Raw genomic sequence first — 27,628 nt, forward strand, 5'->3', positions numbered from 1 at the left:
AGCAGGCCTTTACTGACACTCCCTGTTCTTTAAGGAGCTCGCAGACTGGAAGGAAGGAGAACGTGTGTGCGGGGAGCAGCGGGAAGGGGCCGGGGCATGGGGGCGCTAGGGAGGGTGGGCAGGTGGACGGGGAAGGGGTGCGTGGCCCAGGTGGAGGGAGTGGGCCTGGGGCGTGCAACCACGCACAACAGGCTCACAGGGTGGCCGGGGGCAGCAGTGGCAGGCACGAGGCTGAGCAGTGGCTGGGGCCCGATGGGGGCCGTGTCTGTTGGGCTGAGGAGGGGCAGGGAGACCTGCTGGGTGGCCGGGCTGGTCGTTCAGGTGATGAGAGGGGGCTTCGGAGAGGAGGAGGAGGTGGCGTGCACAGTGCAGCACGGACAGGCTTGCGGGGGGCACCTCAAGGACAATCCCTGGACCACCCCCCCAACTTGGGTGCGTTGGTGGGATGCCAGTCAAGACGAAGGACATCACAGGAGGGGGCGGCACGGGCAGCGGGTAACGAGTGGCCCTGAGCGGCCCACCGGCTCCAGCAGAGCTGAGGGGGGGGGGGGGGGGATGCGGGCGGTGGCTGCACAGAGTCCTCTCCCCTGCCTCTGAGCGCAGGGGCTCCTGCCTTACAGAAGTGAGGGGCTCAGAACTCCTCAAGCTGCTCAGGCTACTCATAAACGGAGCCACGAGACGTCAGCAAAAGCTGATGGGGAGACACCATTAGCAAGACGAGTTTGGGACGGGAGCTGGCACGGCCAGGGGCCGAAACCAAGAGGGCGTCAGGGTGCTGCAGAGCAAAGCACAGCCCGGGGTGACCTCGGCCCACCCCAGACCCCGCCTGACGCCCCATCTAGACCACAGCCCACCACCCACGTCTCCACTCCTCTCCCCCTCCGGTTCCCCCCAGCGCAGGCCGATGGTGGGGGCGTGGCCTCCGGGCTCCCTGAGGTGCTGGCCCCGCGGCCGCCTCCTGCTCCCGGTGTGCCGTTTATGGAGTGTGACCTCGGCCACCTTCTCCCACAACCTCAGCTCTCACCTGCCACGAGCTCTCTCCCGGCCCCAGGCCCACACGCTGGCTGCTGGTCTACCGGTCTCAGAGGGCCCATCTCGGCCTCAAATGCACCACGGGCCCGGACCCTGCAGGCTCCACCAACTCCCGCACACGGCTCGCCGCGCTCTGGGTCTCCAGCCCTCGACCCTGCCCCTCCCTCTCCCGGGCGCCCCGCACTTGCCAGACACCTGGCCTCCCGCCCCTGCTGCCCCACCAGATGCGTCTCACAGACGCTCAGCTGCTTCCACGTTCCGGCGCTTTCCACAACTCAGGGCAAGGCTGACTGTCAACTCAGCACTCAGGGCTCCCCCATACCACCCCACCGGCTTCTACACTCAGCCCCCTGGTAGGTGCCACCAGGTCTGGTGGCCAGGCCAGGGACAGCTTTGTCCCTCGAGATCCTAAAGCTCCCTAGTGACCCAGGCCGAGTCCCTCCAGGAAGCCGGCCTCCCGTGCTGGGCTCCATCTCTCCCGACTTAGAACTCCCAGTCCACGGGGCTCATGAGAAAGCCCCAGAACTCATAAGCTCACTGCCCCCCACCCAGGGTAAAGTGACGAGGGGTCAGGCTGGTGGACAACATCAGCCAGGGAGCACAGGTGACTCAGAAACGCCCCATCTGTGACCAGGAGAGTCCCAGGTCACGGCCTCACTGCACAGAAAGTGACCCTAGAACATGATGATGTAACCTGCTCAGTGATGGGAGTGGACTCATGCCCCCAGGATGCCCTGCACAGAGAAGTCTGCCCTTCAAGATGGGGAGGTGAGGGGCTTCCCTGGTGGCACAGTGGTTAGAAACCCGCCTGCCAACGCAGGGAACACGGGTTCAAGCCCTGGTCCAGCAAGATCCCACATGCCGCGGAGCAACTAAGCCCGTGCGCCACAACTACTGAGCCTGCGTGCCGCAACTACTGAAGCCCGCGCGCCTAGAGCCCGTGCTCCGCAACAAGAAATGCCACTGCCATGAGAAGCCCGCTTACCGCAACTAGAGAAAGTCCACGCACAGCAACGCAACCAAAAATAAATTAAAAAAAAAAAAAAAGATGGGGAGGTGGGGGGAGGGGGAGATCAGCGTGCGGCCCACAATGCCAGAACTTGGCAACATCCCCAAATCTGTCCGCAGAGAGGAGGCTAGAGGTCTAGCTCACTGAGCATGTCTTTTCCTCCTAAAGGGACGAGGGGCAGAAGGGCATCACAGTGGGGCAGCACGGGCCATCAGATCGGCACCACCTTCAGCTATGACTTGGTGCCCCCACAGATGCCCTGCAGCCTGGTGGACTGGGGGCTGGATTTTTCCTTTTAATCAATTCATTGGCCTTCAGATCTGAACTCACTCCTCTGAGTTTGGTTAATATTAGTCATTGCCACATGCTGCATCTAGGCTGAATCCAGAGATACAGCTGAGTCTCTGGGCCCAAACGTCAGAAGGCGACGCTGCAGGAGTCCCAGCCGGGGAGCCCCAGTGTGACAGCTATCAGGCCACTTGGTTCCTACCGCACGCCTAAGGCTCTCATGGGGGAAGAATTAGCTTTCCCCAAAGAGAGGTCTGGCCTTTGCCCTGTGCCCTTGTGATGCACAGTGGGGCTGGCCAGACCAGAAAGACCAGCCATGGAGTGAAGGGCTGGGGCTCTGGCCATGTGACATCAGCCAGGCTCTGGGGGAGAGGGGGCTGGCACTTGCATTTGACCATGTGGACAACAGTTCAGTTGATCAGTTATGAAGCCTCTGTAAAAACTCTGGACACAGAGGCTTGGGCCTGGCACCAGGTCTGAAGCTTGGGCGAGCTTCCCATGTTGGAAGCTCTGTGTGTCATCACACGTCAGCGCCAAGAGGGAAACACGTCCCCAAGGACACAAGAGCTTCGTTTAGGGCCCTCCTGTTCAGTCCAATTCGCCACACGTTGCTTCCTTGGGCTGGTAGCAATGTGTATCCCTCTGCTAAAATAAATCTACAATCCTAAGTACGGTGTTTTCCTGTGTTCTTTGAGTCCTTCTGGCAAATTATCAAATGTGAGGGTGGTCTGGGGCACCTTACAGGTGGCATCAGAGTGAGGGCAGACACGGTAGCCAGGGGCCGGTGCCCTCACCACGAGCCCGGCTACCTCTGAGCAGCCCTTGAACCCCGAGCTTTGATGAAATGTCCAGTGAGGACTGTTTCATCTGTCCAATCAGATTATTTTTTTGAGGACGGGGAATGCCTTGCTCGTTGGAGTCCTTCACAAGATTGTGGGGAGAAAGGAGTTCAGTGAGTGGGTAAGTGGATGAATGAAGGACAGAGCAAGTGCATAAAAACCCAGCACCCTGAGAGTTAAGAACTGAACACTTTCACTCTAACTTCCCACATCCCACATCCTTCCAACTGGCCCGAACTCCAGCGTTTAAAAAACGGGAGAAAAAGAAAGAACCTTCGGTAAAGAAAGGCTTTTAGACAGCCTTGAGAGAAAGATGCTAATGTCTTCATTTTTGCTGAGACCACAGACTGGGGGTGGGGTGAGGAGCTCCAGGACAGAGGAAGGGACAGGATGAGGCGCCAGCCGGTCAGGCCCACGGCCCCACCCTCGCACTCAGCCTGCCTGCAAACCCCACCCGGCTCACATGGATCTGGAAGCCATAGTTTCTCTGCACTGGGTACTCCGTGACATCGTAACATGTAGACAAGTCGATCTCCCCATCCAAGTCGGCCGCCTGTGGAGAAAATGAGAGATTTAGAAAGTAAAGGCCAGTGCCCCGTGAGCTGTACATACGCTCACAGGCAGGGCGCTGCCTACCCCACACCACCTAGAAGCACCCACACCACCATTTTCCACACATCCTGCCAAAGACATCCCATGCCCGTGGTTCTCAAACCTCCTTTACACTCTTAAAAATTGAGGGTGCCAAAGAGCTTTTGTTTATGTGGGTTGTATCTACTGATGATATTTGCCATATTAGAAATTAGAAAAAAAATTGAAAAAAGAATTTATGCATGAAAGTACACAAACCCATTTCATTTTTTAATAAAAAGTATCATTTTAAAAAAACCAGCAAGAGGTTTTTGCAACTCTCTTTAATGCTTAACTTCCGAGGACAGCTGGGTTCTCACACCCGTCTCTGCACTCAAGTCTGTTTGTTGACATGTTTTTGGTTGAAGAATATGAAGACGGTCTGGCCTCACACAGATACGGGGTTGGAAAAGGGAAGTGAATTTTAACAGTCTTTTCAAATAGACAGTTGTGGCTGTTCTCCTTTGACAAGTGGTAGTTTCTTGAAGGTGAACTGCGAAGGGGATGCTTTCTGTCCTCTGCTGCATTAGAACCCATGGTTCTACACCCTGCTCCTTGAGGGGGTCTTTCACCCACACGTGATCTGGTGACACTGTCTCGTCCTCGGGAAGAGCCCCCAGATACTGAGTTTCCTTGTACAGGAGCAAACACTGCATTGGTTATTATCACCACCTGTTCAGTCAGGAGAGTGTGTAAGCTTGGGGGAGACTGTCAAGTTAGTGATGGTGAACGCAAGTTTTCCAAAGTTCCAGTTTTGCTTGGAAGCTCAAACTGAATCACTGGTAACAACTCTGTCAGTCGTTTTCCTTGAAGGAAGAGGCTCACTTGGTTCATTTTTAAGAAAACGTCTGCCGAACACCCAAACCGAGTGAGCATTTGTGCGTCGTACATTCACGCAGAGACGGTGGGCCACGAGGAGAGGCGGCCGGCGGGGCAGGCAGTGCAGACAGCAGGCGAGGGCTCCCCACGGGACGGCCGTCATACCTGGGCAAGCAGCAGAAGCAACCTCTGCCAACCTCCCGTTTCACGTCACAGAACATCACCGAAGTGGGTATTCAAGGTCTGGGACTTGATAAAATCAGTGCCCTTCCCGTTCTGTTAAGGCCCTTTCTGCAACGTCGCAGCGTGTGGCAGTGAAGGATGCATGGTGGCCAGCCACCTGCGCCCGCAGCCTGAGCAGCCTGAGGCACCCGTCAGCGCAGAGGCCAACACAACGGAACAAGTAAATGGCATCATGGTTTTATGACACTATTTTTGTTATAGAAGAATCCCTGAACGGGTCTCCAGGGGCCCACACACCACACTCTGAGAACAGCCAAACACCCATGCTCCTGTGGTCCCTGACTCCAGGCTCCCCCAGAGACCCACCACCCACACTGCTCTGCATCAGCCCTTGTGTCACTAACGTCTTTCCACTGCAGTCCAGACAGAACTTAGTGTCAGGGTATATAACCAGCCCCTAGTGTTAGACATTTAGGTTCTTCCAGATCTCCTGCTGTTATAGAAGTGCAGGAACCACTAACACGGAACACATCTCTTTCTTCACATGTGGGAGTACATCTGAAGGATTTCTGGAGTGGAATGCAAGGGAAAAGGTGCAGAAACAGACTGCCAAATTGCTCAAAATAGATGATTTTTTTGTAGGTGAAGAAAAACAGAGCCCCTTCTGTTTGGTGTTCGACCGTGGAATCAGGACTCTCAACCAGGCTGGCCAAGTTCACCTGCCACATCCCATCCTTGTCCAGAAAACAAGGGACAAGATTTAGTTCAGTTCTTTAAAGACTCAATTCACCACAAAATCTCCGTCTAGAAAGCACAAAACTGCTCATCCTGAGTTTTCAAACAAGACGTCTTTCAGTGTTCTTCAAAGAACAGAGACAAGAGAAGCCACTGAAACCCCCGTACCCGGGTGCCGAAAGCAGGGCCTGGAGAGCCCACTCTCCAGCAGGAACCAGCCCCGGGAACGTCAGACTCCTCTGCAGATCTGGACTGGGCCACCCGTCCAACCGAAGGGGACTTGGGCCCAGGAACAGCAGTGCCACCTGGACCTCCCCTGTCCCTACAGAGGAACGGAGCTGAGACACTCACCTCCTCAGCCACCGAGTCCCTGTAGAACCTCAGGCTTTGATCAGCAAGGACAAACCAGTGTTTCTTCCACTGAAAGAGAAGGGAAAACCAAGACTCAACTCGCACACTTCCCGCTCTGAGGCACCCCACAGCCAGGGTCCTGGGGCACCTCAATGGGCACAGGTAACGCAGAGGGCAGGCGGCCCCTCCCGCTGGGGGCAGACGCACACAGGACTCCGCTCGGGCCGTGGGCAGCCACGTGCGCACAACCTCTGCCCGGCGACAAGGCGGTGCGGACAGCTGCCGTGGGCCCCGGGCTGCCTGTGCTCTGCCCGCAGAGGCGTGGCTGCTGAGCGGGGCTGCAGCTCCAGAGGCTGCAGATGGCGGCTGGGCCCCCAGAGCCAAAAGGAGGCCACCTGCAAGCCACGGCCACCCCCTGGCTAACCAGAGGGGCGCCCACCTGCCGCCGGCAGGAGCAACCCAACCAGCCGGACTCCCAAATCTTCCCCGTGAGGAGCAAGGAGGGGCTCGAGTCTCCAGGCAGGGCCGAGGGGATTGATGTGGAAGAGAGAGAAGAAGAGGGCGTTCGGGCACGGTCGCTCAGGAAGCAGGGAGGGGAATCTACAGGCCTCTCGGTGGGACCCGCAGGCTCCTCTTCCTGCCTCCTGGGAGGCCTGGCCTCCACCCCAGCAGCCACGAATGGCTCGATCTTCCTGCTCAAGTCCACTGCTCCCCGCAAGGCTGCGGCTGCACCCTGGCCACTGGGTGCCACCCCACAACCGGAAGGCCCTTCTGTCCTGGGGAAGCCTGGGCTCTCAGGAAACTTCTGGGAAAGGTCACCAGGTGGGGAGCCAGTGCTGTAGCATGTCCCCAGGCCTGACGCTGAGACCCCGTCGGGAGCAGGAGAACAGTCCCTGCGCTGGCAGCGGGCAGGCCGGCGGCCTCCACACCCCACTGCACCCCCAGTTCTGAGGAGACGGGGTCTCGGCCACGACCCTGGTCCCCAAGACGAGGGGGTGTGCTGGAGGCGGGGGACAGGGCTGGCGCTCACACACCCGCAGGGACAAGGCCAGCTGAACCTCACGCCTGCTCCCCGGCGCCTCAGGGACCACAGCAGCTCTGGCCACTCACCTGGCCATCCTCATACTGCCTGGTCAGCCAGCCTTTCTTGAAGTTCAGCAGGTCGGGCTAAGGAAGGAAGAAAAAAGAGCAGCTGAGAGGAAAGCAGCAGTGTCCCGGTTCTGGGTAAAGGGTGACCGAGAAGGCAGGTGTCTCTTCCCCAGACGAGGGGGCCCCGGAAAGGGGCTTATCCACCTGCCAGAGGAGCCCCTGTGGCCCCTCGCCCTGGCAGGGGCTGCCAGAGCTGCTCCCCGGACGCGCGTCCTCGAGGAGAGCGAGGCCGGGCACGGGGAGCAGGCGCGGCCCCCGCAGCCCGTGAGCAGCACAGTGGGGCCGCCCGGAAGGCAGAGAAGAACGGCCCAGACAGAGGCACCCGGCGTTTCGCGTGGAGGGAAGATGTGCAGCGACGGCTGAAAGGACAGCGGAGAAGTTCTCGCAGAGGCCACAGAAAGACTGAGCGCAGAGGCCACGCCCGGTGTGAAGCAAGACGCAGCAGCAAGCCTGCCAAGACCCTCAGGTCACGGACCTGCCAAGATGAGTCTGAGTCTCCGTTTGCCTACAAGCAGCAGAACCAGGACCGCAGGCACTGAACAGGGCGCTGTCCCTGCGGTTCCCTCTGGCCCCTGTACGCCAGAGCCTGAGGAGCAGCCTGAGGGCACCTTGAGGGCCGCAGGCAGGCAGCCCCCTGGGCCTGGCTTGTGTCACACATCGGGGCGCAGGCAGGCCAGTGTGAAAAGAGACGTGGCCCACTGCTCCCCTCAGCCCATGTGCTCTTCTACAGCCATCACGACCAGAACGGGGCTGTGACGTCTTGTTATATTCCAAGGACCCGAGAAGGGTTCAAGAGAACACATGCCACGTAGCGGGACACCCATGAGCCACACGTGTCCTGGAGCCTCTGCTCCAAACCAGCGAGCAAAACCCAGACTCCAGGCAAGAAAGCCTCCGCCCTGGCCCCACGGCTCCAAGTCAGGTTGCCGCTGGAGGCCCCAGGCCTGGGAGGGGCGGCAGTAGCCCCAGGCTCCTCGGAAGGCCGAGGACAGAGCAGAGAAGGGCCCACACGAGCGGCTGTCCTCACTCCTGGGACGCTGGCTTGCCACGCGGGGCTCTCCGAGGGAGCGACGGTCCCGCTCGACCCGCCTGACCACTCCCTACCTGCACCCGATGGCCACGGCTCCCATGCCCTGGAGCAAAGGCTGGGCTCCCTCCGTGGTGACCCCACGAACAAGACAAGTGCCCAGCAAGAGGGGGGGGTTTCCGACTCCAAAATGTCACAGAAACAAACACCCAAAACAAGAAGAACGGAGGTTCGTCCTGTGGCCCTGATTCCCCGGAGCCAGAATTCCACTGCTCCGGCCGGATGGCCTCCTCCGCTGGGGACCTCAGAGCTCAGGATGCCCACGCAGCCCAGAGAAAGGGCAGAAACACGGCACCTGCTTCCCACGCACGGCCGTGAGGGCCCGTGCACAGAAGGGACGCCAGCGCGGAGGCACAGGCAGCAGCAGCGAAGAGCCCAGGGGGCAGAAGCAGCAGGAAGGGCATCCGCAGGCCTCGGAGCGCGGGCGCCCGGGCTCACCGTCAGGGAGGGCTCCGTGGACCTCCTGTCCAGTGACTTGGCTCTTCGCTGTGGAGACAGGGGGGAGGCCGAGGCGTCCGGGAGAGGAGCTTCGCTGGGGAGGTCCTGTGGCAGAGAGCAGCCCCGTCAGCACCAGCCAGCCCCTGGGCAGCCGGAGCCGCGGGAGGGCCGGGCTGCGGGGCCACGTTCCGGACGAGGAGCGGGTGCTCTGCCGTCTGGGCCCCCTCAGCACCTCTGCCCGTGCGGACAGGACCTGCGCCCAGACTCCTAGTCCCACGCCTCCAGCTGCCCGCGGCTGGGGCCGAGCCGCCCTGGTGGGAGAGCAGCCTTTTCTTGCAGACGCACCAGCCACCTGGCTCTCCTGGCCCCCTTCCTCCCCCGGCCTCGTGGGGTCACAGAGGGAAGACGCTGGGCTCTGCACAGTGAGCACTAGGGCCCCTCTGAGCCCAGAGAGAACAGGAGGAAGACGGAGGGCAGACTCAGGGGGGCCACGAGAGGCGGGTGGCCCAGGAGAGGTGGGTTTCAGAAGCGGAATCCACCTTGGGCACTGAGCAGAGAGAAACTGGGGCTGTGGCCACCGCCCGAAAGAGAGGAAGGAAAGTATTCAGCCTCGCGGCCCGACTGCCTCAGAGAGGAAGAGACTGGCTCTGGTTACGACCTGGGACCAAAAAAAAGCTCACGAGAGCAGCTTTCAGCAGAGACGGACGGAGCTCCGAGAGGAAGACGCAGAAGACAGGCCTCACCCTCAAGACGTCCACTCAGCGGGGAAGGAGATGAGAGACCCGAGAGACAACGAGGAGATGCGAGCGGGAGGCCGGGCAGAGGAGCGTCCAGGTGTGAGTGGGGCCTCGGGGGGTGTGGGGGCCGTGTGCTGACCTTGCCCCCGCCGCCCCGCTCGGCCTCGCTGCCGCCCCGGAGCCCGAACGCTCACCCGCTTCCGGGGGAAGGCCCTCTTCTCGCTCCGGCCCTGGCGAGTGTCGCCTGACAGCGAGGGCCCGGCTGACGCGTTGGTCTCCATGTGCTCTGCCTTCTCGATGTCCAAGGCCTCAAATTTCTCTATTACCTGGGACCTCCTGCAAGAGAGAGCATGAGGCGGCTGAGTGGGAGACAGGGTCCCCCAGAGCCCGAGGGGATGTGGTCCGGAGTCTCAGAGGGGCTCCCGCAGCCAACACCCCACGCCTGGCTCACCCCAGCTTCCGGGCTGCCCTCGCGCAGGGCCCCGGCAGTGCACACCGCTCGCTCAGCCAGCTCGCCTCGGACACCCCTGCTCCCTCTCCCACCTCCGCTGAGGGGGGCTGTGTGGGGGCTGGCAGCAGCTCACGGGCAAGGCCCTTCCCTTCCGCCAGACGCTTCCTTGCCCTCTGCCTCCCAGCCCCCACACTGGAGTCCCCGCACGCTCTGTTGTGCTAACAAACTCGGCAGTCACACGCTCAGCGCTCGGCACCCTCTCCGGAGCCAGACGGATCAGAAGGCAGCCAGCACCTCGGAGGGCACGCCCGTCCTCATCACACTCCTCAGCAGATCTGATGCGGCCCCCACCCCAGGGCATCCAAAATTTAGCAAGAAAAAGACCCACGAATTAACATTGTTTCTGCCAACAGTAAAAAGAATCAAAACCCAAATTAAAAACAAAGCAAGTTGATTTCGTGTGAAAGGGTGGGCGGCATCGTCAGGCCATCTACGGCTGGAGACGGAGCTGAGATGGGAGCGAAGCAGGCGGAGGAGGGGCGAGTAACGTCACACAGCGACACAGCAGGAGGAGGTGGAGAGGGGCAAGACCTGAAAGAAAATAAGGCTGGAGAATGAATAAACAGAAAAGGACTGCTTGTAAAAATCAAATCATGGTAAATCAAAATTATCCAAAGAATTAAAGAAGCAAAAACCCGAGGTGATCACTGAGGAGCGCGACCAGTGAGGAGTCGCGAGCGGCCGCATGGGGGACACGCCCTCGGGGGCTGCCCGCGTGTCTCCGGCCAGAGGCCTGTCCTCCCAGAGATGCCCAGGCAGGCGCCCCGAGATCGCCTCACACGGAGGGCTGTCCTTGCATCGGGACGAGCAGCAGAGTTGAGGGCAGCTAGTGAAGGGCCGCTGGGCCCAGAAGCCTAAAGTCTAACTCCATGAGGAAGGGGGGGAACCGGCCCCCATCCTGAGGCCCCGGAGGCCAGCTTGCCCTCGGGAGGCGAACAGTACAGGTGGCTCTCAGGGCTTCTTCCTCAGGAGGGCAGAACTCCCGGGGACCCAGCTCCCTGTGAAGCCAGGGCCTGCGGCGCTCTCAGCTCCCGCGGAGTCTCCTCCAGGGACAGAGCTGTCCCCAGGCAGCCTGCGGGGCCAGCAGCGGTGCGGCCGAGGGGGCAGCAGGGGAGCGAGCGAGCGCGGGAAGCCGGGGCGGCGGGAGGGCCTGGGAACCACGGGGAGCTCTCGCGGGTGCTCGGGCTGGCGGGGCGGCTGAGGTGGCCTGTCCCCAACCGACCTGCCGGGTTTAGAGGACACTCCAGGCCCGCTCACAGGCCTCGGTGCCGCCACATGCAGAACGAGAGCTCTTCCAACTGACCCCGGGACCAGAAAGCCCCAGGAAGGCCTTGAGGAGCAGCGCCTGGCGAGTCACAGGCGAATCGCATGCTGCGAGCCGGCCACGGCTGCGAGGGGGTCAGAGGAGCGGAGAGGGCGGCGGCACCTGCCAGGGAGTCAGCCGTGGTTGGCTCTGCCAAGCGGGGCCTTTGAAACTTGGGTCCACTGAAGCCCTGCAGGTGTGACAGCAAAGGCCTCCCAGGTGGGCCGGTGACGGGACAGAACCTGACCTCTCCAGGCTCCCAGCCAAGGCGCAGGCAGGACCGCGGGAAGCTGGTTCTGGGGTCAGTCACCAGCAGTTCACCCAGGGCCATGGCCCCCCACGCTCAGTCGGCAGCAGCTCGCCATCCGAGAAGGATTACTTCCGGGCCAGGGCTTGTCAGGAAACCCACCCCTGAGGTCCCCCAGTCGGGCTCCCAGGCAGCTGCCACTCTGGGTAGCTGTGGCCGGCGTCCTGCCAACATGGGGCTCTGTTCTACACGACCAGAGACAGGAATCCAATCCAGCACTGGGAGGGGCGGCTACTCAGGACCAGAAAGCAGGCCTCGGAGAGTGACAGCAGCCAGTCAGATGTCACGAGGGTCAGTAAGAAAGTGACGTGACAGTGTTAGGAGGCAGCGCAGAGGGGCCCCAGGGCAGCCTGCGCCAGGTGAAAGCACGTCCTCCACGGCAGCAAAGAGCAGGCGGAAGCAAAGCCCCAGAGATGCCGTGTAGCCTGGGCCGCTAGCTGAGAGGGAACTCCAAGCCAAGCAGGTGCGCTGAATGTTAATTCTTTGGTCCCCGCCAAACCAGGGTGTGGCTGCCCGCTCAGGGGCCTCCAGGATGCAGCAAGAAGCACCCCCCCCTGCCCGGCCCACTGGCCGCCTACATCTGGCAAGTCCGTTCGCTTATACTTCTGGCAAGTCCATTCACTTATACTTAAGAGTGCTAAGGACAGCCTCAGCCCTGTCCCGGGTCCACCCTGGGAGCAGGGCCCTCCCGTTCCCAGGTCCGGCCTGGGGTTTCTGTCGCGGCTCTGCTGTCCCAGGCAGTTCCCGTGAGGAGTCGCCCTGCTTCTGCGCCCCCGTCTCTGCCCCTGCATACCAGGGTGGTCACACACCTCTCCAGGGTACTAATGAACCAGGCGGACAGACACTGGAGGGCGCCCCCCAGGACAGGTCAGCTTCCCCCTCCCCAGCACGGAGGCACCTCCTGTTTCCTTCACTCTCTTCCTAGTGCTGGAGGGGACATTTGGGAGAGCAGGTGGGTGGTAAGAAGCAAGGGAGCAGGAGAGCAAAGCAACCGGCTCCCAGCCAACCCCTCGAGGGGGAGCCCAGGGCCACCTCGTCTGTCCGCATAGCTCGCCCCAACTCTGAGCTGGGCTTGGAGGGGGAGGGCGGCAGCAGGACACTCCACAGACACTTGTGGAACTTGGGTCTGAACCTCTTTCTTAGAAAGCAACCTCTTTGGAAACGTAATGAAAACTATGGATTTTCCTTTCCCAGAACGTGAATCGTTTCGAGAGGTTCACATCCCGCCAGCAGCCCACGCAGCTGGGTGAGAGCCCTGTCACTGGGCAGACGCTCCATTTACAGACTCAGGGGTGGAAGCTCCTACCGGAAGGGGCACTGGGGCGCTCTGGTCCGGGCCTGGGCCTGGAGGCCTCCGAGACGGAACCATGCAAGATCTTGCCCCCTCCCTCTCCGGGGGAACGAGGGAAGGGCCCTCCTACCCTCAGACCACAGTCAAGTCCCACACCTCCATCAGCCCTGGCCCTGGCCCATCTCCAAACCCTATCTCTCCCCAGGCGTGTGTGTGTGTGTGTGTGTGTGTGTGTGTGTGTGTGTGTGTGTCCCCGTCCGTCCTTCGACGAAACGTGTAACAAAGTGTGCGAGAGGGTGTACGAGAATGTGACAGAATGCACGAGTATGTGAGGCTGCACAGGTGGGTGTGTGTCTAAGACAATGTGAGTGTGCACGGCAGGGGCTGCAAGGGTGGGAGAGTGTGTGCACCCACATTTGCGAGCACACGGCCCTCCAGTCGCCCCCCCCACCGCCCTTACCTCCGCTCGCTGCCAAACAGACGGGCCACCTCTTCCCTCCCAGGGCTTCGGGCCCGGGTCCTACGCTCCAGCCGCCTTCTCTCCACCTGGAAAGCTTCTCGGTGGCTGATCCTGATGGCCTTAGGGACGTCGGCCAGGGTGGCATACTGCCTGCTGGCTTTAAAGGCAGAGGTGCGCCCCGGTCTCTCTGCACCCCGCCCCCCAGCGCTGCCGGAGTCCACGTGGGCAGGGGGCCGGTGGGCTGTGTCCAGGGAGCTGAAGGAGCCACTGCAGACGGTTCGGCCAGAGGGCTGAGGACCTGGGGGAGGAAGGGGGCGGCCAAGCTCCCTGGAGGGCGGGCCGGAGCCACTGTACCTGTTGGGGGGAGTGCCGGGGCTGGGTGGGGAGAGCGGCGGCGGCAGCTGCTCCTCGGCCTTCACGTCCTGCTTGGTCTTCTCCAGCGAGAAGTAGCCGCTCTCCACCCGGACTTTGCGGCCACAGTCCGCACGCTCGCTGCCTGTGGTGCCCTCCTCTGCAAGAGGGGACAGGAGACACGCTGGGCTGGCTACCCCCTCTGGTCGGGGACTTTTCAAGAAGGCACGCGGATCCCAACAGGCCACCTCTCTACCTCCCAACTCCAGAGGCTGGCGTGGCCACCCCAGGGCAGAGCCCCAGGAGAGGAACTTATCCTTATCTGCCTCTCCCTACCGGGCTGCCCCGACAGACTGTCAGGGGGTCCCTGAGCTTCTAGTCTGGGGGCTTCGCTGGGAGAGCACGATTCTCCCAGGAGAGACGTCCCACCAACAACTACTTCCTACCGAACATCAAGGAGGAATCCAAGGGCCAACTAGCCATGCAACCTTTCAGTACATTTTTGGAGGGACGGGCAGAGAAGCACCTTGGTAGGAGTGAGAGGAGTGAACGGTTCTGGATGTGGATGGGTGTGTGTTGCCTGCGGAGGACTGAGGGACCTTCTGCCCAGAGCCTGTACAAGATGCATTTCACCTGAACGAGCTGGGTCCCAACTGTCCATGCGCCTCTAGTGGCCTGGACAGGTGTAAAGGGCAAAGCCAGCCTGTCTTGCGCAGAGCCCTGTCGGGCCTGGACGAGCGAGGCTGAGGCTGCCGCCCCGCTTCTGCTCAGGCAACTCCAAGTGCTAGGTGGAGAAGGGCAGTCATGCCAACCATTGTCTCCCCAGCACCCTCTTCCCCTGCTTCACCCAGGCGCCCGGGCAGGACGAGACAGCCCTCACTGCTGCTGCTCTCAGGACACAGTGGGCTTCCAGAGACGAAGCAGCCACAAGACACAGGAACCAGAGGCCCCCTTGTACACAGACCTTGTTACAGAGCATCCTGATTCTCACGACACCTGCCTAGGGCTCACAGGTAGGACTAAAAGAGCTACAGGGGAGGGGCAGGGCAATGGCCGGAGGCCAGCGACCCGGGTCCCACACCAGGCCCGGCCCGGCCCGGCCCGGGGCTGACGGACACAAGGTGAGGGAGCCTGAGGCCCGGGGCTCACGATCGGCTCAGAGGCCCCAAGTCCCAGAACCAGCTCTGTCGGGAGGCCCATCCTAGTGCTTCAAGCTGGGGCACCAGGACAGGTGGGCACGAGGGCCGGCCCGGCCACCACTTACCATCTCTGCTCTCCAGCCCTGGCTCCCTCAGGGTGCCGGCCACAGGAGGCTGGCTCTGGCTGGGACTCTGAGCCGGACTCGGGCTGCTCCCGTCGGGCTGGTCCTTGGCCCTCATTTCTTCCTGCCAGAGGGTGGACTTGGTGGTGGGCACCTTCTCGGCACTGGGGATGCTGCTGCTGCTGCTGGTGACAGCCACCTTGGCCGGCCCTGGCTCCTGCAGGGGAGAGCGGTGTCCATGCGGGCCTGGGAGCACACGGTCTGAGCTGCCCGGGTGCCTGGCTACCAAGGTCAACTACACCGTGTCAGAGGCCCAGAATGCCAGAACGGAAGGCTCAGAACACATGTCCTGGTTGGGCTGGAAGCTTTTTCTCTTCTGCAGCCCCAGCCAGCACCCCAGGTGGGAACCCAGGCCAGAGCTGGTGCTGCCCCGAGGGAGAAGCATTTGTGCGAGAGGTACTTAGCCAGACACAGAATCCAAGGCCAGAGCACACAAAGGACCGTAACTCCACACTGCAAGCCTAGAGCCCAGACAGGGCAGGGCTGGGACCCCCGCCACCCTGCGGCACCTGCTCAGGCCCTGGGCCCGAGTCCCTGCCCACCCAGGGCACTGGGGTGCCTGCTGCTGAGGGGCTGCCAGCAGGATGGCTCTGGGCACCCCCAGAAATGAGGCACATCTCAGCTGTCTTTCCCCAAAACACAGAGACCGCCTGCTGGGCTCTCGGGGCGCCGCACCCTCCAGCCCTCACCAACCACCCCGCAGGGGAGGCTGCCTGGGCTGAGAGGAGGCGACAGCCCACGCTCGCCCGGCCAGTAAGAGGCGGAGTGGGGCTGTGAGCACTTTCCACCACCAGGCACCCCAGGAGCAGGAGAAAGGCCCAAGAGGGGGCTTCACGTTGGACGGGCACCCCTGAGGAGCCACCAAGGAGCCCAGGCACCCTGTGTCCCAAAGTGAGAGACAGGCATTTCACCAGGTCTCAGGCCTCCTGGGATGGGATAAAGCCAGGATGACTCTTCCCACAGACCCAGGACACACCTGACCACCCATTCAGGCAGACCTGACTCCCCAGCTGGAGACTCCCGAGAGCTCTGACCCACCATGGAAGAAGCGGACTTCCTGGAAGAACATGGCGTGGTTTCTGACAGTTTCCTGAGACTAAAACAGAACCAGTTCCAAGGACCCGAGGAAGCCTGGCCCTGGGGCCCCTGCTCCACACCCCAGCAGCCATGCTTTCCTAAGCAGAAGCCCCTCTGGGTGCCGCTGCCCTGCCCCCTCCCAACAACCTGAGGCCTGTGCTCAGAGGCTGGGCGTGGCTCTGCCGGGCCCAGGGTGGCGCTGAGATTCCTCCTGCAGAGCTGGGCGGGGGTGACCCGAAGACCTTGCTTGGTGAATCTGTCCCCTCTGTGGAGGGCAGGCTGGACCAAGGGAGACAGGCCGCCAAAAAGGGTCGAGGGGGAGGGGCGGCGCTGTGCCCATAATGAAAGGGCCTTCCTGCCGGTGCTCTCAGCCCCACGCCATGAGTGTAGTACCCTGGCACATGCATACCCCTCTCTGATGCCCGGGGTGAGCCCAGCACTGGGTAGGGGGTGGGCTTGCAAGGATCCCCAAGAGGCAGAGGAAATTCCAGGCCTGACACGCAAGGGGCAGTGACTGGGAGCTTAGGGAACACGTTTCCCAGCACCAAGCGCTCCCAGACCTGCCTCCTGGGCCTGGGCCCCCAACCTGCGCAGGGCTGGTTGCACCCACAGATCCCTCCCAGGCTCCCACTTCTGGGGACTCACCCCAGAGAACAAGGGCCCTGGGGTTCTCTGGACGGCGGCCAAGGTCCACAGGGAGCTCTTTTTCTCCTTTTGGTAGCCCTGCTTTCTCCTGCCTCTATGCCAAGCCTCACCGAGTCAGCAGGGACAGGAGGGCAGTCTGGCAGCAGGAACAAAGCCACCGTGGCTTGCAGGAGAGGGGCTGGTTTCTAAGTAAAGCCGCTTCTCTCCAGAGCAGGTGGGTGGACAGCACACTTCGCAGGGGCCGGGCCAGGGCCACATGGCACCAGCCCCACTCCCTATGCTGTCACCATCGTGGGAGGAAGGGTGCCGGGGCTCACGCCAACACAGACCCCTGGTGCCTGTGCGAGAGGAAGGAGGGGAAGCCCAGGCTCCCAGGTGGTGTCTCTGTGTGGCCGGGACAGCTGCACGCCCAGGGCTGTCAGTGCCATAATAAAGTCTGTGCTGTTTGGCTGCTCAGAAAGGGTTTTCAAAGCAGAGACGAAAGAGGAAGCAGGGCAGGAAGGCAGGCCCCAGTCAAGGGGCCTCTGAAGCCTCCACATGCTAAGCAGGCCCCTCTGGAGGGGGTTTCACAGAAAGCCTTGCTTGCTACCTCCGGGGCATGGAAACTGAGCAGGGACCCAGTGAGAAGGAGGGTCCTGACCCAGAGTGGGTACGGCAGCAAGCACCCAAGTGGGAAATAAGATACCTGAGAAGAGGTGGCAGCTGACAACACACATGTGGGCCTGAGGTGGGCCGGGCCCTGGACCTGATGTGGGGCCTCACTCACGGAGAAAGGTCTGCTGTTTTATGGGTCTTTGAAGAAAGGCCAAGAAGCAAGGGCCAAGAGCCTGAGCAGGTAGGGAGACAAGAGGATCCAGCCTCCCACGGCTCTGCCCAACGATCCGAGCCCCTGGCCTGCACACGGGGCTGGGAGACACATGGCCCCTGGCCTCACCCAAGTCCCAGCTCTGGGCTTTGGGGAGAGGGAGGTAAGGGCCACTGGTCACACCCTGAGTGGATGATCACTCCTCCTCTCTAGGCACCTCGTTACCAGGAAGTCTTCCCTCAAACAGGCTGAGCAAGAAGCAGCTCCTGGGAGCCTGTGCCTCTCAGGCTCCAGCTTCGGAGACTCTGGTCAGGGCCAGCCTGTCTCCCCCGCCGCCCTGGGCTCTGCTGGGACCCCCACCCCCGGCAGAGAGGATGTCTGCTCTCCCCCACAGCCCAGTCCTCATTCCCCCTCATGTCTGAGGGGTGCCTGTGCGCTCCAAGGCCCCAACTCCCAAATGCCTGAACGCCCTCCTCGAAACAGGGCGCTGGGCTCCCCTGCCCGCCTGAGTTCCTAGAGCGTGGGGTGGAGCAAAGGGACACCTCCAGCCCCCAGCTGGTTTGATCCCAAACTCCGGGGCCATGAGAAAAAGGCTAGGTATGGGGTCTTGGGTTCTTGTCTCTACAGGGGCCCCTGAGGCATTAGGCTTTCCCCACAGCTCCATCTTGAGCTGCCGAGGGGAGGCCTGCTCAGAGACCCTCCCCCGCCCCCCGGACCCAAGTCTCCTGTGGACAGGCCCCACAGCCCTCCACGAGACTGACTGACAGGGGACTGTCCCTGATGAAGGCTCACAGCTTCCAGAAATCAGCAGCCTTGAACGGGATGCTCAGGGGAGCCAGGGCAGAAGGAAGAGAGACCCTGCCAGAGGCCGAGCAGAGGAGGCTGGGACCTCAGGACCCTGGGCTCTAAGAGACCCTCGGGGAAGTGGGTGATCTCCCCACCCTGCAATCACATGGCTCCTACTACCAACCCAAAATGTGAAGCAGCATTTGGGGGGAGAAGATGTCACAGGGGAAGGGAAAACTGGGAAGCAGGGACACAACCAAATTCCCCGGCCTGGTTGAAAGGGCCTTCTGTATGTGTATTTGCCTTATTTGGAGGCAGGAGCTCTGCTCCAACACTGTTTCCAAGGCATCGCTATGGAAACGCAATGGAACTCTAAACACCCTTATTCCGCCTGGGGTTTTCTCTCAAATCAGGAAGCTTTGGGGGATTTGCCTGTGCGTCTGCTGTTCCCCAGCAGGAAGCTCCACTTTCCGTCTCTAAGAACGAGTGCAATTCCATTTTGCCGACTTCCTGCCAGGGACACTACCTTCCAAGGGGATGCTGGCCTGGAACCCTTCGGGGAGGGTGGGCAGAGGGCAGACAAGGACCGTCGGTTGAGCAGGCCGGGGCCACACTCCATCAGCAGGAGGGCCTGTGCAGCAGCAGCCCAGGGCAGGCGTAGCCAGGGCAGTCTGAGGGGGCGTGCAGGAGAAAGGGGACCCGGGCCAGCACACACCTCCCTCTCCTGCCCAGACCCCTGTCACTCAGGGAAGCCCAGAGGAGCCAGCAGGGACTGATGAGCCCCAGAGGGTAGCAATGGTCTCCACAGGAGGGCTGTCAGGCTCTGGGGCTTGCGAGATGCCCACGGGACCCCCGATCACCATCCTGTTCACTCTCAGGGGTGCTGTGAGGCTCAATCAGGCAAGGCAAGAGCACTGAGTAACAGGAAAGTTTGGGGCAGAGAGGAAAGGAATCACATGTACAGTTGGCCCTTTGAACAAGCAGGGGTTGGAGCGCTGACCCTCTGAGCGGTCAAATATCCAGCACGACTTACAGTCGGCTCTCTCTATCCGCAGTTCTCCATATCCGCGGCTCCACGTCCACGGGTTCAACCAACCATGGACCGTGTAGTCCTGCAGGATTTACTATTGAAAACAACCCACATAAAGTGGGCCCACAGAGCTCAAACCCGTGTTGTTCCAGGGTCAACTGCACTGAGCACCCAGGATGGGCCCAGTACTTGCTTCCACGCACACGGGAAGCCGAGAACTAGACTTCAACAGGCCCATTTTGCAAATCACCTCATTGAGTCCCTGAATCCCTTCCAGTGCCCTGAGCCCCTACAGACCAGCCAGGGGAGGGAAGGGCTGGACCTGGTGGGACCACCCCAGCCACCTCCCACTCTGGTCTCACGGGATCTGAGGCAGAGGCACAAAATCAAGGCCAGTGCCAGTGTTTTCCATTTATGGTCAGCCCAGAGCAGAAGCGGGGTCCCCCAAGAGCCCCTCACTTGGCCGGGACGCTCTAGGACCCCCCTGCCCAGCCCCCCTGTTCAGCCTGCTGTCTGCAGGATCACCTCTGTGTGGGGAGTGGAGCTGAGCCGAAACCCTTCCTCCCGGCATGCTCCTGGCTCCCCCGCAGCGGGCAGGACGGTCGGGGGGGGACGCGCACTGCGCTACTGCTGCGAACCCCCTGCCTGCGGGGCGGATGCCCCTGGGGGCAGCTCCACAGCAGGCCACCCCCTCCCAGTAGGGGTCCTGCCCTGTGGCTCGGAGAGGAGTGTGCAGCTCACAGACCAACAGAAGGAGGGAAGGGACCCCAGGGCTGATGGCCACCTCACCCCTGACGTGACCCCTTTCCCTTGCGCCCTATTCTAGGCTGGGTCCTGAAGCCCCCCAACCTCCTAGGGCACACTCTCTTTGCCCCAGCTCCGCCAAAGGGACGCCAGCTGGCAGCCCCGCCCTCACCTGTGGTGTGGGGGGCTCCACCTTCCGCTTCTTCTTCTGGTTCTGCTTGTTGGTCCTGGGATAGACCGTGAGCATCTCCAGCCACCTGGAGAAAGAGGAGGGGAGAGCGCCAGTCAGACCCTGCTCTCAGGGACCAGGACTCCGCCGGTGCCCACCCAGCCTCCAGGCACCGGAGCAAGGCAGAGCACCACTCAGATCAGAGCTGTCACTGGCGGGGCAGGAAGCCCAGCAGCGCAGCCAGGACGAGCACAGACTGAGCCGAGGCCACACCCAGGCGCTGACCCCACGATGACCACAGCGCAGGCGGGGAGCGCCCTGCTGGCCTGGAGATGGGGCGGGCTCCACCCTGGTGCCGCGGGAGGCCTGACCGCAGGCCCCCGGCAAGGACTCGGCACCGTTTCTATTACTGACCTTTCTCTGGGGCCTGGACCCCACTCGAGGAAGGAACCCAGGAGTCTGCTACTGAACTTCCCCACAGCGGGTCACTTCAGGGGGCTGCGCAGCTGACCTCCCAGACTCATTCACTCACCTCTGGGCCCGACTTGCACAGTGAGGGCGCTGGCACCTCGGTTTTGGGGAAGGCCCAGCAGAGCTGCCCAGGGACCCTGTCCAGGGACCCATACCAGGGCCCACATGCTGGAAGGTCCGCTCTGGACCAGCAGCAGGGAAGGCCACGGGGGAGCGTGGGAAGCACAGGGACTGAGGCAGGAGGCTTGGATTCAGATCTGGCTCTGCTACCCTCAAACCATGACCCCAGGTGGCTCCCAGGCCTCTGGGCTTCGGTCTCCTCGTCTCTGACACCGGGGGCTGGATTAGGCCATGACATAACCACTGCTTGCCTCACCGGAGCTTCATAATTGCTGGGAAGGTTGGAGGAAGGGGAAAGAAGGAGGTGTGGTGGCGAAGGGCAGCCCCAGTGCTTTCTCCACAGGGGAAGGTACTGCAGGAGACGCTGGGCCACTTCTTCCCAGAACCCCAGGATCCGTGCTGGGCCTGCTGCCAGCCTAGGCCGACGAGCTGGTGGCGCTGGCTGAGCTGCTGTACAAGGCAGGGTCTGCACGGTCAGGGCCCTGGCTGCAGCGATGACCAGCACCCCAAGCCCGGGGCAGGGAGAAGGGCTCTGGTCTCCAGTTCTCAGAGGGGCTTCTTTAATTCGCGGGGGAGGGGGCGGGGTGGGGGCTGGTCACAGACGCCTTCTGGGATAGCCTCGGGGGCTGGGCTGCTGACAGCTGGCAGCTGGGCGAGCAGGACGGGGTGTGGAGCATCCCAGCGTCCGAGGTGAGGCCTAGCCCAGCGAGAGCAGGGGATTCTCAGTTTGCTGAGAGAATGAACAGTCCCTGCACTGTGCAGACCTGAGGCACAGGTCCTGTGCCTGGGGTCCTCAAAGCAAGAAAGGAGGCCACGAATGAAATCTGCACAGCAGCAGACGAGCAGACTCTCCAAGGCCCTCCTTCAGGTAACCTAAGGAGTTCGCGTGCTTGTGGGGTTAAGAGACCTGCTTTCTAGCCTGCCACGGGGGCTGAATTTCCTTTGGGAAGTTCACACCAAGGAACCACGCCTGCAGAGGGCCCCTCTTCAAGCTTCACCGGGGAGGGGAGGGGAGGAGAGACTGCTCGGCAAAGTCACCTCATCCCGCAGGGCCCCAGGGGCGGGGGGCCGTGGCAGGGAGGGGCAGAGCCTTCGGGGTGCCCGGAACCCCTGCATGCTGGCCCAGTCGCTCTTGAATGGCAACACTGACGAGCTGGGCAGACCTGTGCACCTCGCAGGACAGGGCCTCACGGGAAAGGAGAGAAGGTCTGCACCGCGGCTACGCTGCTGACTACGCGGAGCTCCCGGAGACGCAGGGACGGAGCGCCGGGCGACGGTGGGCCCGGCCTGCCCCACTCAGCGGTGCCGTGGCCAGAGGCTGGGGGACGCCCAGTCCAGGCACAGATAATGGGCCGTGTCCCCCGTACTGGGGTTCCTCACAGCAGCCCAGCAGGATGTGTCTGATGTTACCCAGATGGGCTACAGACGTTAAAATACACCCAGGAAAGAGATGAGTGCGGGGAACGAAGACACGCGGCTGGTGGTGAATGTGGGCGCCAGGGACACGGTGGAGGGCCTCCTCAACTCTGAGGGCAGAGCTCAAAGGCAGCGGTATGGAGAAGAGGGGCAGCTGGGACCCAGCCCCGCCAGAGGCACTGAAGAGCCCCCTTGCCAACTCCTGCCAAATCCCACCTCCTCTGAAGAGCCAGGGGGAGCAGCACCTCCTGCTGTGAGGGGACAGGGAAAGAGACTCTCGCCGTCAGCTCTGGGACAGATGCGGCTGTCTCCAGCCGTTCGGGGGTCTCCATTCAGAGAAGACCCCGGAAAGAAGGCTGAAGGGACCGTTCTCTACTCCTCTCCCTTGAAGTCAGCACCTCTTTAGGGACCCATGTGGGGGCCCCAGAGCCCACAGATGAGGTTACCCAGCAAGGAGCCTTGCCAGGCGCTCAGACCCAGGAGCCCAAGGGCAGGGCAGAGGAGGGACAGAGGATGCAGACACAGTCTGTCCCCAGGGCACGCTGCCCCAGGCGACTCCCTGAGGAGGCCACGTCCCCGCGGATGGGGAAGATGAGAAAGCTGCTGCCCAGGGTTGAAGGAGCCCTCGTACTGGGCAGGAAGCAGCGAGGCCCAGCCCAGGATGAGGGGAGAGGAAGAGTGTCAGGTAACTGGCTCCGGCTCTGGGTTCGCCACCAAGCCACGACACCAGGCTCCAGCCTCAGGACCCCCAGGGCACACACCTGGTATCTCGCCTGCTAACGACCTTGTCTACCCACGCTGCACAGGAATGGCAGGCCCTGTACATGCATACAGAAGTGACCGAAGGAAAGGGGCTCAGGGACTGAGCCGAGGACCCTGCCAAGCGCCTGACGGAGGTCCCATCAGAGAGGCCCGAGACCACGTGGCACGCCACTACATCACTGACCTGGGCCCCAGCTCACATGCTCCCTGTTGTCCTGGGGACCTCAGACACCCCTTTCCCATCCAACGTCACCCAGACCCCTCCCTAGGACCCAGTTCCCGAGTGGCGGGGAAGAGATCTCCTCAAGGAATCCAGATGGGCAATGGAACCTCGGCCAGGCGTGCCTGCCAGACAAGGCCATGGCAGCAAGTGTGAACCAGGACGTGCAAATGGCTCCGTGCTGTCACTCACGCCTGGAGTGATCAGGCTCCCTGCATTTCCGGGGCCTCAGTCTCCCAACCGCAGAACGAGGGCTTGTAAAACCGTTTACACTCTTAATCCACAAGGTTCTAAGATGAGGATTAAGGAGAAGCAGTGAAAGTGGTCCTTCTGTTAGGCCCTGGAGTCAGAAACACAAACCTGCCTCTGCCAAGGGGAAGAGGACTTGGGGTGAGCTGGCACCCACAAGGGGGCCTCTGAGCCCCTTGGCAGCACGAGTCTGGCCTCTGCTCCACGCCCACCTCAGCAAAAACAGGGTCTCCCGGCCACACTCTCACTTTCTCACTCAGCAGCCTTGGGCAGGCTGCAGCTGAGGCCCTGAACCCCAGGTCAGGGCTCTCAGCAGCCTTCCGTCTGTTGAAAGCAAAGTGTCTGACATTCTAATTCCCTGTCTTCTGTGCTGTAATAATCAGCCCAGTCCCCCAACCCCTCTGGTTCACTTTTTCCTTCTCACCTTAAAAGACGACGAGATTCTGCATGACCCAGCACCCGAGCTCCCGGCGGGGCCGGGGCACCTGCTCCCTGCCATGTACTGTGTCACGTACCGTGTCATGAACCGTGTCACGTACTGTGTGTGGCTGGGTGCACAGGACTGGTGGCAGGTGCCCCAGGAGCAGGGCTCCCAGAAGGCAGATGTGGCAGGGTTCAGAGCATGGAGCTCAGCCCGCTGGCCTATTGGCTGCCTGAAAATCTGGGTCCCTCTACTTCCTAGGGCTTCCCCAAGCCTCTTCCCAAGGCATGCTGGGGGAGTGGGTGACCCAGAACTCTGTCCCTTCCACTCAGCTGAGGAAGGCAGTGCGTGCGGTCACCCTGCGGTGACTCCCATAGGCAGGCACGGGGCACACGAGGGAGACACAGGCCTCCACTCGAGGGCCTGCCGCTGGCGGAGGACGACACGCACTGGGACAAGCCCCACCCTTTATGAGCGCCAGCTGACGGAGCCACACGCCTCGCAGGGGAGGGCTTCCCAGAGACCTCATAGCTTGGAGGACGGAGGGTCACTGCAGACCGAGGGGAGGGCGGGAACGAAGGCGAGGAGCTGGGGAGAGGCAGCAGGGGGCGTGCGGCGACAAGTAGCTCAGCACGGAGGGACAGGGCGGTGGCGGCAAGGCTGCGGGGCTGAGAAGGGCCCCAGGGGCTTTCAGGCAGGAGGGAGGCGAGGTCGGATGAGCTCTGGAAACTGAGCCCCTCGTGGCCGAGTGATAGATGGTTGGAGTGCAGTGAGAATGGAGCAGGGAGCCCAGAGAGAGGCTGGGAAGATGAGCCAGCGCCAGCAGAGGGAGGCCGCTGGGGGAGCGGGACGTGCAGGGGCAGCCTGGCGAGAGTGTGGACATGGGGATGAAGCAAAGGTGGGTGGAGGGTGAGGCCAGTTGGGTGGAGAGAGGGACTCAGAAGAGGAGACACACGGGGCAGAAAGTGAAGGCAACGCCAGCCGTCGTGCCTAAGAGGCCTGGTCCAAGGAGCTGCTGGCAGGTGGGGGCACCTCTTCCCAAGACGTGCAAAGCAAACTCACCCGCTGATGATCTCCTTGGTCTCTGCCCGGATGAAGTGCTCCTTCTCGGGGGTCAGAATGCACAGGGAGAACTTCTGGCCCGTTCGGCCCTCCCCATCCACCACGTCTGTGCACTGGTTCATGTTGATGGTGCCCTGAGGGAGGGTTGTGGGCTGCGAGAGGAAGAAGATGGGGCAGGGAGTCAGTCACTCTGGGGGCAGAGGAAGGCAGTAGGGAGTGTCCCTGCATCCCACGGTCCTTTCTGACCCTCCTTGCTTCTCCTCAGTCACCTGGACCTCTCACAGCTGTGCAGACAGCTGATTACAGCAGAGGACAGGGTGTGCACGGCCTCGGCCCGGCCCTCACAGCCCGCCTTCCTACTGACCCATCTCCAGGGAGAAGCGGTGACAGGCCTGCTCTTCTCAGAGGATATCCAGCTGGACGTTCCTTCCCACTGGAGAACAACATCCCAGCTAGTCCTGGAGGAGGGCAGGGGGCCGGGGGGTGGGGACAGGCAGGAGACGCTCCTTTAGACAGCTGGGACGACAGAGGCAGCCAGGAGCCTGGTCTCAGGGGTGACTGATCCAGAAAAGCAGGGAGAAAAGCTCCGGAGGAGGTGGTTTCAAAATAGCAAGGTTATTTTTAGAGGCAAGGAGGGAGGGGACCAGAGAGCAGCACATCTTGGAGGCGGGCTGTGGGGCGGGCAGGCAGGCCAGAGGCACACACGTCAGGGAAGCCCCCCGCCCTCCAGGGCTGCCCGTGAGGAGTGCTGCCAGGCTGCCCGGCCAGGGCCGGGACAAATAATAACCTCCCCCTCTTTTCTATCAGCTAAGCTATTAGACACTGATCTTAGGGAGAGAAACCCAAAAATAAGAAAAGATGGTTTTAAGAAGTTCTTACTGAGGGGAAGGGTGAGGACCTCCCCCAAACATGAGGAGGCTTATGGGGAGGAGGCAGGTGACCATGGCTGCCACCACACCAGGTGCAAAGACCCCGCTGAGGGCTCTCACAGGGAGGCGAGCCCCAGCTCCGACTCCCACCTCCACCTCCAGGGCAGCTGCCAGCTCCCCCAGCTGCCCCACGGAGCCCTCCCCAAGCGCCCGGCACTTCCCAGGTCCTGGAGGAGCAGCAGGGAGAAGAGGCAATGGGGCTGCTGGGCTGGGGGCTGCCTTGTCCGTGCTCCCTCCCTCCCACCTGCCAGCAGAGCAGGGGGCCCCAAGCTCTTCTGACCCACCGCCACCTCCCTTCTTATCCCCTGGGGCCCGACCCCAGAAGCCAGACCCAAGGGGCACTGGGTTCCCCCAGTTCTGGCCCCGTCGCGGCTGCGGGCTCGCTGGGCCGCCGCAGTCGAAGGACTAAGCTTCCTGGCTCCCAGAAGCCTTTCTGTGGGGGGCCTCTGGGATCAGCCTGTCCTCCTTGGGCCCAGCTCAGAATGGAGGTGGCAGGGCAGGAGGGCCGGCCGTGAGCCCACAACGGGGAAAGAGCACGCACTCTTGCTGTGTGTTCAAAGTGTGTCCCGTCTCCGAACTGCCCCCCAGGTGGAGACGTGAGAAGGGGCCACACCCACGCCAAGCCTCGCGCCCTTGCTGAGTGAAGTGACCTGGTAGCATCTCTCCTGGGGGCTCCTGGACGGCCCTTGAGCTGGGAAAGGGAGCTTGGTGGGTTGTCCTCAACCAAGCAGAGGGGGTCCCTCGGGAGCAGCAGACAAGGGAGGTGGCCTGGGTCCCCCGCCCCGGATGAGTGTCTCTTCCCCCCTTCCTGCCCCAGCCCCAGCCCCTGCTCCCTTCAGAGGGTCTAACACTGGGCCTTCCCCGGCATCATGTCAGTGCCCTTCGGAACCGTCTCTGGGTGGCGACCTCTGCCCTCCTCCGGAGTCAGACTCCCTCAGGCAGGAACACTCAATCCCCGCTGGCCCTGACAAGGCACACGGCCTCTATGAGGCAGGTCCTCAGGGGGGACCCTGGTGCCATGAGGAGTAAGGCACGAGCTCGAAGCACAGGCACGCCTGCGCACTCCTTCCCTGAGCGAGCCGGACAGGAGCAGAGGGGCTCTTCCTCCTTCATCCACCATGTTGCCGGCACAAGCGCATGGCCCTGAAGAGTTACCCATCTGTTACACACACAGTACACGCAGGTAAGTTCAATGGGAACCATAAAAGACATCATCAAAAGTTCTAGAGTCTTCTTCTCACTAGACCACCTAGCGGGCCCCCTGGAGGCACACGTTCCTCTTTAGAGACCACTGCTCCAGGGCTCGGGGTACCAAGCTGCTCACTGGCCCCTTCTGCACAGTGAGTGGGTTCCCAGGTGAGTTTCCCTGCCGGCCCTGCAGCTCCGTGTGGTCACGGGACTCACTCACCAACTGCACCACGAGACTTCTGGCAACCTCTCCCTGACACGAAGGCTCTACCTCCTTCCAGAAAAGCTTTCAGAAGGGCCGATGAAAGGCAAAGACATAACAAGCTAGGGCTGAAGGACATGAAAGTTTCTTTACCCCCTCTGTGTCAGGATCTTCCAGTTACAACCTCTTTCATGCTTCCTTAAATGTGACTTACCACAACAAGGCGGGCATTATCTAATCCTGTTACACATGCAGAAAAGGGAGCAGAGAGTAAACAGCGGTCATAAACAGAAGGGAGAACTGGCAAACTGGTCCTGGTTCACAGGGACCTGCCCATGACAGCTCCTTCGGGGTCTCAACAGCGCCACCCAGGGGAAGAAGCAGCACCCTCACACCGCTGCACGCTCACTGACCACTCCCACCACCCGCACCTGCCCCTTCACTGCTCTGCCTTCCACTGCATCTCCTGCACTCACAGCTCGGGCAGACTC

General features: G+C 61.8%; 1 protein-coding gene across 6 annotated transcripts in view; it reads right to left on the reverse strand.

Annotated features, from left to right (window-relative positions):
* The window catches only part of MPRIP (myosin phosphatase Rho interacting protein), a 127,638-nt gene that overhangs the window by 24,097 nt on the left and 75,913 nt on the right, over nt 1–27,628 (reverse strand). For 3 of the 6 annotated variants that reach the window (XM_059908736.1, XM_059908737.1, XM_059908735.1), the window contains exons 4-12: nt 24,819–24,970; nt 20,101–20,185; nt 14,785–14,998; nt 13,524–13,680; nt 9,492–9,633; nt 8,561–8,665; nt 6,997–7,053; nt 5,887–5,955; nt 3,632–3,721 (exon numbers count right to left, since the gene is read on the reverse strand). In XM_059908736.1, coding sequence (XP_059764719.1) covers nt 3,632–3,721; nt 5,887–5,955; nt 6,997–7,053; nt 8,561–8,665; nt 9,492–9,633; nt 13,524–13,680; nt 14,785–14,998; nt 20,101–20,185; nt 24,819–24,970 — 1,071 coding nt within the window. Of the gene's footprint in view, nt 1–3,631; nt 3,722–5,886; nt 5,956–6,996; nt 7,054–8,560; nt 8,666–9,491; nt 9,634–13,169; nt 13,681–14,784; nt 14,999–20,100; nt 20,186–24,818; nt 24,971–25,182; nt 25,357–27,628 lie in introns of those variants that run through there. The other 3 variants (XM_059908734.1, XM_059908733.1, XM_059908738.1) reach the window with 3 other exon arrangements.

This window comes from Balaenoptera ricei, chromosome 20 (assembly GCF_028023285.1).
Source record: "Balaenoptera ricei isolate mBalRic1 chromosome 20, mBalRic1.hap2, whole genome shotgun sequence".
Taxonomy (NCBI): domain Eukaryota; kingdom Metazoa; phylum Chordata; class Mammalia; order Artiodactyla; family Balaenopteridae; genus Balaenoptera; species Balaenoptera ricei.